Source organism: Monopterus albus, unplaced genomic scaffold (genome assembly GCF_001952655.1).
Source record: "Monopterus albus unplaced genomic scaffold, M_albus_1.0 scaffold6.1, whole genome shotgun sequence".
Lineage (NCBI taxonomy): Eukaryota > Metazoa > Chordata > Actinopteri > Synbranchiformes > Synbranchidae > Monopterus > Monopterus albus.
Window position 1 is genome coordinate 2667894 of NW_018127886.1, and position 9100 is coordinate 2676993.

The 9100-nt window shown below is 40.7% G+C and overlaps 1 protein-coding gene across 1 annotated transcript in view; it reads right to left on the bottom strand.

The window, feature by feature from the left end:
• l1cama (L1 cell adhesion molecule, paralog a) overlaps positions 1-9100 on the bottom strand; it is a 47692-nt gene that overhangs the window by 7253 nt on the left and 31339 nt on the right. The window contains exons 3-17 of the mRNA XM_020615380.1: positions 8982-9097; positions 8033-8155; positions 7463-7633; positions 5870-5984; positions 5177-5361; positions 3857-3988; positions 3622-3768; positions 3420-3531; positions 2744-2904; positions 2237-2396; positions 1711-1835; positions 1426-1527; positions 770-967; positions 612-682; positions 283-513 (exon numbers count right to left, since the gene is read on the bottom strand). Of these exons, the coding sequence (XP_020471036.1) occupies positions 283-513; positions 612-682; positions 770-967; positions 1426-1527; positions 1711-1835; positions 2237-2396; positions 2744-2904; positions 3420-3531; positions 3622-3768; positions 3857-3988; positions 5177-5361; positions 5870-5984; positions 7463-7633; positions 8033-8155; positions 8982-9097 (2149 nt within the window). The remainder of the gene's footprint in view (positions 1-282; positions 514-611; positions 683-769; positions 968-1425; positions 1528-1710; positions 1836-2236; positions 2397-2743; positions 2905-3419; positions 3532-3621; positions 3769-3856; positions 3989-5176; positions 5362-5869; positions 5985-7462; positions 7634-8032; positions 8156-8981; positions 9098-9100) is intronic.

The window sequence follows — 9100 nt, forward strand, 5'->3', positions numbered from 1 at the left end:
TACTAGCCAAGAATTCAGTGAACACATAGAATGATATACTCAACTATGTAAACATAATTGTAACATATAAGTAAGCAAACTTATGTGTGCTCTAAACTAAATCTTAACTATGATAGAATTACCATACGCAAACAAAGTAAACACACAGGTTGACTAATCAACAAGCATAATGTTAATCTTCTACTAATTAAGTTCTTAATTCATCAAATGTTAGAATCAACCTTAAAGTATGACTTTGTTAATAATTTTACTCAACACTGTATAGCAACTCTTTTAAAATATTTCACCATCTTCTCCTGAGAAGCCAATGACTGGGTCTGGTTGAGGTCCCTCCCCTTTCTCGTTGATAGCCTGAACTTTGATCTCAAAGGCAGAGAAGTTGCCAACATCATTCACAATAAAAGACGGTGTTGTTGTGTAGTTAGAATGCCAGTTGGGGCCACTGCCCAACACGTTCCTCCACATCACTCTGTACTTGAAGTCAGGCCCATTGAATTCACGTTTTTCCATTTCCTGAAATGACAATAACAGCAGCAAAACAAACAGAAGTCTTGTTTTAGAGATTGATTGATGTTACTTCCGATAATTGTTCATTCAGGGAACAACTGTACCTGCCAAGTGATGACCAGAGTATGTGGGTCTCCTGACTCACTCTTAACGTCTTCAGGGTTATTGTCTGGGGCTGTGATTTGGAAAAACATTCAGTGTTATATTGTTTGGAGTTTACACTGACAATGAAAACTTGTCATTATAAGAGACTGGTTCTTACCTTCTGCAAGTGTATTGTGGATTTCAGATGGCTTGCTGGGGTCACTTTTGCCCACATCATTGATGGCAATGACCCGGAAACGGTAGGACATGTAGGGCCACAGGGAGAGGCTAGCATGCTTCTTGTTCCCATTTACTCTCTTCAGCTCTTCCCAACCGCTCTCCTTCAATTCTTGGTCCTCAAATTCAACCACATATTCTGTAGGAACATCGAGTCAAGGAGAGATGGGGAAAGACAGAAAACAAACAATAAGGAAGCAATAGAAAAATAAATAAATGCTACTGACAAACTGTTACTTTTAACTTTACAAAAGTCTGATACTGCAGATCAGATAATATTTTTGTCCAAGTAATGAAAACCAAGCAGCCTCCCATTATGCCAGTGGGAGATAAATGATATGGGTTTGTTGCTCTGAGTGTTGGAGTTACACAAGATGAAAAGTTTTATATTTGTCTTTGTGTTTGTGTGTCTGTGTCCGTGCATATCCTTATTTAGTGGCACTAAGTGAAAAAAAGTAAGAAAAATAAATTTTCTTAAACCACAAACAGCTAACTATTCATATACAGTGAAAGCAGCTTTAGTCTTGAATGGAAGAAAAATAGGACAGGTATGTGCAGATGTGTAAGTTTGTAAATGTGAATATGTGTGTACTAAACCTAGCACAGGGCTGTTGTGATCATCTCCAGGAGTCCAGCTGAGAGTGACTGCACGATGCCTAGGGTCGGTGATTTGGAGGAGGACAGGAGGGTCCGGACGATCTGAGGGGAACAGCAACAATATCATTAGCACAGCCACCTGTATATTTTCATTTAGACAAATAGGTCTATATTTAATTTTGAAGAATATATATTAAAAGATTTGCGAACAAAAGTGCAAATATTGTGTAGTCCTGTTGTATACTAAGTCTCTGACAGTTGCTGGATTTTGATCAGTGATCTTACCATATAAAGTGAGCGTGCCACTGGCTTCAGCCATGTCCAGCTTAGTGATGACCTGGCAAGTGTACACAGCTTCATCATCTGGTTCCACATTAGCTATTATCAGGTCTGGTCCTTCAAATGTGTATCTGAAGACATAGAGTCATCACTGTTATCCTCATCTTCCTCTTCTCTTTAATTATGATAACACCCTCCATTTACATGTGGTACAAAGAAATGACTGAGGGTGTTATGGATTTATTTGTATTGTTTGAATCTTTGCTGTTCTTCATGATTGACATTGTTGCCTGTCTTGCTCCAGACACTTATGTAAAGGAGATTTTTTATTTCAGTGAGGTTTTCTGGTTTAATAAAGGTTAAATATAATAAATTAAAAAAATAATGTCAAGTCTGTTCCTGATTATGCATTGAGATTCACCATACAACAACTATGGTAATCATGGATATAACAATGCTGTTGTCAGTAAAATGTAACATTATCCTCCTTGTCAGTTCTCTAACATCTGTACAGTATAGGATCTAGTCTTACTTTTCGTCACTGTCAGACCCAAACAGCTTCTGGTTGTTCTTTCTCCACTGAATGAGCGGCGAGTCAAGTTTGGGGTCAACTAGGGCTGAACAGGTGAAAATTGCTGTGTGTCCAGGCTGCACCTTCAGAGCCTGTGGAGGTGACACAATCACTGTCCTGTCTGGAGAGGAAAGCAGGGAGACATACAAAGCTGAGTCAAACTTCATGAGGTGCATCAGTTGCTAGGGGACACATTGCATGGGGGGGGGGGGTCCTTGGGATTACATGTTGTTGGGACATAAATCTGTTTACATAGTCATGTTTTTTGGGGACATAAAAACAAGTCCCCAAAATATAAATCACTACAATTTAGAGTGATGACTTGGTTTAAGGTTAGTGGGTTAGGGTTAGGCAGGTAGTGGTTATAGTTAAGGTTAGGATAAGTCTCCAGGAAATGAAAGTAAATCCATGTAACGTCCCATGAAGTGATGAAAAAGCGACGTGTGTGTGTGTATGTATCTCACTTACTGAGTACTTCCAGCTCTGCACTGATGAACAAGTTAGTCTTCTGTACAGAGCAGTTGTAGACTCCCTCATCATCATGGGTGACATTATAGATCTCAAGTCCCCCATTGGTGAGCAGGTTAACCCTGGGATCTCCTAGAAAGGAAGGTATGCTGCTGGTCTCCCTGGAAGAGACATGCACACATACATGCAAGCACGCATATCAGAATCTTGGCAAGCAGAGTAAGAAAAAAGCTTCTTTTGCTATTGGAATTCACCAGTTTAATTACCACTTTAATTCCACCAAAAAGAACAATGCTGGGTTGGACACCTGCCACGCTAACAAAAAATCACAATCACAGCCCAGATGTAACAGCAGTGGGGTGTTAATTCATGCATATAATGAGCTACCTAAGCTCACAGCGCTATCACCCCTGTGAAATTTGTTAATATATAAAAATCTCCCAAACAACAAAGTAGAATACACAATTTAATGCAATAAAGTACAAGGCAACTGACAAAAATTCACAATCACAGCCCAGATGTAACAACAGTGGGGTGTTAATTCATGCATATAACGAGCTACCTAAGCTCACAGCACTATCACCCCTGTGAAATTTGTTAATATAAAAATCTCCCAACAACAAACTAGAATACACAATTTAATGCAATAAAGTACAAGGCAGTACAAGGGCCTCACCATACAACTTTAGGTTTGGGAGAACCAAAGGTCTCACACTCCAGTAAAGCCTTCTGGCCCTCTGTAAATGTATATATATTCCCATTATCAGTAAGGATCCGTGGAGGCAGCTCTGAAACAACACACAGAGAGAAATGAGACACACGCAGGCACACATATGCAACATTCTGTTTAATAAGTGACAAGGAAAACAAACACTCACCAACAACATAGACGTTGGCGTTGGTAATGATGGTGCCATGCTTGTTGGAGGCCCGACACTGATAAATGGCAGTATCTCCAAAGTTGACGTCATCCAGTTTTAGAGATCCGCTTGCTGTCAGAGTACGTCTAGGGTCCTTATCAGTTTCTGTTGACAAGTACACAGTGTCAGTGCACGCACAGCACCCAGGGTTGTGTGTTGAGGAATGCATGTGCAGGTGGATGTTTGTTCTGACCTGAGAGGGGGATCCCATTGATGGTCCAGCTGATGATAGGATTGGGGATGCCGTCTGCCTGACAGTCTAGTCTGACAGTCTCACCTGGGGCGTATAACTGACTGACTGGCTCCTTGGTCCAGTAGGGAGCAGCTACAAGGGACAGAATATATTAAGGGCATACAGTACAGACAAAAGATTACATTCTTTAGTCACACATTACTAACAAACCTTTACTCAAGACAGTACTCTCTGAGGGGTTGAGATTAGTTTTCAGTTTCAAAAATAAAATAACCGATCGCCACGTTTTTTTTTTTCCAATATTTAAAAGGGCACTCCACTAATTTTACAAGTCAAAGTCTATATATTAGTATCGGTTTGGCATTATGGAATAAATTTTAAACAGAACTCCCCCTTGGAGTTTGAAAGTTTACTTGGCATGGAGGTCTACTGAAAAGACATCATAGTGTTGTTTTGTGGAAAATTTAGGATCCAATGTTTTTGGAGGCTAAAATTCAGGATATCTTTACCTTTGCTGCATCAGTTCATCGGTCTGGGGAGAACAGTTTTATTTCAGCTTTGATTTTACAAATGCATTTAATAGATATGTAAACAGTTACATCATAGGTGAATCCCAAATCCACTAACTACATCTAAGTTTCCCTCACTTGCATCTTTTCCTTGTGTCTTAAGCTGGATTTATGGTTCTACGTTAAATCTATGCTGTATCTATGATGTAGGTAACATGTAACCTTGTACCCTATGCCATAGCCCACCCTGTAGACTGACATGCACCTTTCCAGAAATGTAACTGTACGTCACTGCAACACAAACAACACCAACCATGATTGGTTGTATTGCATCTCCTCTTTCATGTCTCTCAGTGGCCAGACAAGCAGGCATTCTCTCCCCAGAGAGAAAGAGAAATTGCTTGTGGATTTAAGGCATGCAGTGAGATATATTTACAAGACTCAGATCCCTTAGTTCCTACTCAAGCACCATTCAGTAGAATCGAATAGTTTGCAAATGTAACAGCACTAACTGGGATTTACCTCGTGTGTGTTGTGTATATAAGTGTGCATACAAGTTTATAATTTATTTATCTATATGGACAATAAAATATAATGCCTGGTGTCTACATATAAGACCATACATTTAAAACAGTAGTACAAAAAGCAGAGACTTGTGTAACTTCATGACTCAATCTATAACTGAATCCTGTCTTATTGCAGCTTGTACAACATTTCTATGCATTGCTCTCATGAAAACAACACATTCTTAAAGCTACCAACTTCAAAATCACTGATGGCTGTGCTGTGGTATAATGTGTATGTGACATACCTTCCACAATCACATTGTAAGTGTGGATGATCTTCCCTTGGGAGTTGTTAGCTTTACACTGGTACTCGCCACCATCACTCTCAGAGATATTAGTGAAGAGCAGGCGGCGGTCAAACATGTCTTTAGTAGTCCGAGATTCAGACAGCTCACCATCCCTCCTCAGCCATGACACATCAGGTGTTGGTCTGAGGAGGAAGAGAAAGGGGGAGAGAAAGGGTTATCAGAAATGGGAAGCATGAGCAGGGAGGGATGTAACAAAGAGAGAGGAGAAGCAACGTTGCGTGACAGAGGTCGAAAGCGAGAGAAAGTGGACATTAAATGAAGAAGGCAGGCAAAGAGAGAAAGAGACGTGTTGGGAGAAAAGATGGGAAATGCTGGAAAATGAGAAGGCAGCAAGAGGTAGAGTTGGCAGGAGACAGCAAAAGATACATAATTACACAGATAATTTTTTTTTAAAAAGAAGGATTAAAAATTGTGCATGTAGGCACATGTCATATGAAGCTGCTCAGGACCAGTCATACACTGAATGTATCTGCACTGTGAGGATGCAACTATATGCTTTTATAGTTTTATAGCATGAAGAGAGTGTAGGGAGGTAGGAAGAGGGGAGGTGGATGTGAAGCAGGTAAGACTGATTATCAAAAGCGCTAACGTTTTCTGACTGATGGGGCAGAAACACACACAGACACTCACAGGCCTTGGACGATGCACTCAAGCTCCAAGGTCTGGCCCCTGAGGGCATGGTAAGTACTATAGGTTCCAGTAGGCCTCATCATCTGTGGCCTCTTGCTCTGTACAACTGAGTCGGCTGGAGAAAGGGAAGTGGAAACAAAGAGATGGAGGGGAAGAGTCATACATATGTATGGGTAATTTTCAGACTGCCATGCTGCTGACACAGCAGCCTTTAGAGACACACACATAGATACCGGCTGTGGAGTCATGTGGACAAAACATAACAGTAATAGCACATCATACAGATTTTCTACACACACACAGAGGTCTCCTGTTAACATGTGCTCATCTTTTTGACCTCAAGTTGGGCCACAGATGCTGGCAACCACATCTCAGTGTGAGCTGCATCTCATTACTACCGGACTGAGGAGGCGATGGGCCCCCTGCCTGCTGTGGTCAGCACAACAATCCACTACTCGGAGGTGAATTGACTTCAGTTTAATTATGAGGCCTTTGTGGTTCTCTACAAATAGTCAAGTGCCAGTTTGATATACACACATGTAAAGAACATAACTATAATGGATGTGGCTGTATACACTGGCAGCATGGCTGTAGGAATGGCAATGTCTTCAGTCATTTGGTCTATCCAACACTTTGCTACAGACTGAAATATTTCAAAAATAGTTCAATAGATTGCCCTGAAATCTGGTACAGATATGCTTGGCTTCCAGACAATCCTAATAATGGTGATGATGTTCTGACTTTTTCGCTAACACCAGCTTGTGGTTGACCTTTGTGGTTATGAGAGAAATGTCTCAACAGCTACTGGGTGGAACCCCTTGAAATTTTGTACGGACACTCACATCCTCTTTAGGATGACTGGCATTAACCTTGGTGATCCTCTGACATTTGATTTAGAGCCATCATCAGGCCAAACATTTACTCTCCAGTATTTTGATTTTCAATCAAATGCCTGCAAATTAATGTCATTCCTATCATCAGCATATGTTAGCACTCTAACCTAGAGAATGGATCAGGCCACAGTTCAGGTTACTAATATTCTGATCCTCTTGTGTATGTAGCTAGGGAGGACAAAAATATAGAACCACCACCTCTGCATATAATGTAGTCCCGTACAACACCACCTTTAACAATGACCTCAATAATAAACATATATTTGAATGTATACATTTATGACAATTTCATCAAAAACTGAAACATTTTGAGTTCCATAAACACAGATGTAAAGGTGGAAGTGTTGCCATGAACTGCATACAATTGTACAGGTGTGCCTAATAAAGTGACCAGTGAGTGTATAGGAATAAACTGAGAGAACTGGGTTGCATCATTTTACACATAGTCATTTATGAAAAAAGTCCAGACACCTACTCTATAATGGTTCGTTTCTTACATGGCAGTAATGTAAGAAACCCGATGGATGTGGAACGCTTCCTACAACTTGATCATTCATTAAGACCTTCACACTCAACTGGTTTAAATTTTGAATAAAGGTATTCTTAGCTTAAAGATGCACTTCAGGAACCCAGTTCAGCTCAGGTTAGGTCCGTTCAGTCAAAGTCAGTTGGAATTTAGCTGATCCAGAGCAGAACTCACTGGGGGTGACAGTCAGAGTGATGGCTTCCTTTGCTAGAATGGTGCGTGTTGCCAGGTACTGGACATGGCAAGTGTAGTCATCCCTGTTGTCCTCAGGTGTCAAATGGGCAAAGTATAGGTTGCCGTCCTTCCCCAACACCACCCGCTGACTCAGCTGGATGTAGTGTAGCCCTGAAGTGAGAGAGAGAGAGGAGGTGAGAAAGAGAAAGAGAGGGAAAATGATGATAGACAAAAGCTGCCAAAAATGAGAAACAAGGGAGACAGATGTAGGAGATCAACAATGGAATACAATTGTAATATGGCAGAGTAAAGGAAGGTACAGAGGCACAATAGGATGAGAGAAATAAAATGATGAAAAAGAGACATCAGAGAATAGGGGTGAGAAAAGAGCCTGCTCAGGCTTTTACAGATGCCAAAGATATTTTATTCCAAATTCCATCCAAAAAAATATTATAGTTTAGTTTTTTAAAAATAAATAAATAACTACCTCTATAGTCTAAATGAGAAATTTAGACTGGAGTCGACCGGAAGGATGTAATGGAAGTGGAGGTGGAAAGATAATGTACTTACTCCAGTCCATCCAGTGAATGATAGGCTTCATTGAGCTCTGGGGGGGGTTACACTTCAGGACAATGCTGCTTCCCTGTTCAGACTTCACAGTAACCCGTTTTTCTTTCTGCTGAGTTGGGGGAACTAAAGCGACACAAGCGGGGAAAAATACACACCTGTTACTCTGCATAGATACACACAGGTGATGTACACAAACGCCCGCAACATGATTTTCTGAGGCAATCCACATCACACATCAATACAAACACACAAAGCAGTGGATAAAGGTGTTATTTATAAACTTCTACTTGAGAAACTTTGGGGATTTTAGACGTGTCTTCAGAGTAAGCACCAGTTTGTCGTTTGTCTTGCAGATAACCCCACATGAGTTAGTGAAGAGTGCTTTGCATGACATAAACTCAAGAGCGTTTCTGGGGAAACCGTTGTCAGGGAAACTGTGAAGGAAAGAGGTTGCACAGGAGAAAGCCACACAGGTGGATGCACACACAGAGGTGCTCTTTTACCCAGGGACCCATGTGTGTGTGCTCGTGTACATGTGAGTATATGCTGATTGTCCTGTTATTCCATGTACATGTAATTATGTTGTGGGTGGCAGGACTCAGAGCTCCCAGTGTGAGCCTCCATCTGCTAATAAATGAGCTCTCTATGAGGCAGGGCAAGAAAAAGATGTATACACCAACAACACAGCTAGCCCTCTAATCTGAACCTTGAAGTCTTTTACAGGAACATTAACACTGAAAAAGATATTTATAAAAGATAACCCTGAAAACATGTGAAAGGATTTTTGATTTCTTTGATATTATTATAAAGAGTGTGATATTATTGCAAATACAATCCATGCATGACTGAGTTAAAGTATTTAACTTATCAACCATCAAACGTTTGTGACTATCTCCATAAGTGGCTTGTGGTTGCTTTGGGTTTAATCAGCAATCAGTTGTGCGCTTACCGTCAGTTTTAAGTATGACCTCATTAGACACAGCTGTCCCCAGTTCATTGGATGCATAGCAGACATATTTGCCTTGGTACTGCTTCAGGGTGTCCATAGTATTACTGAGTGTGTAGAAT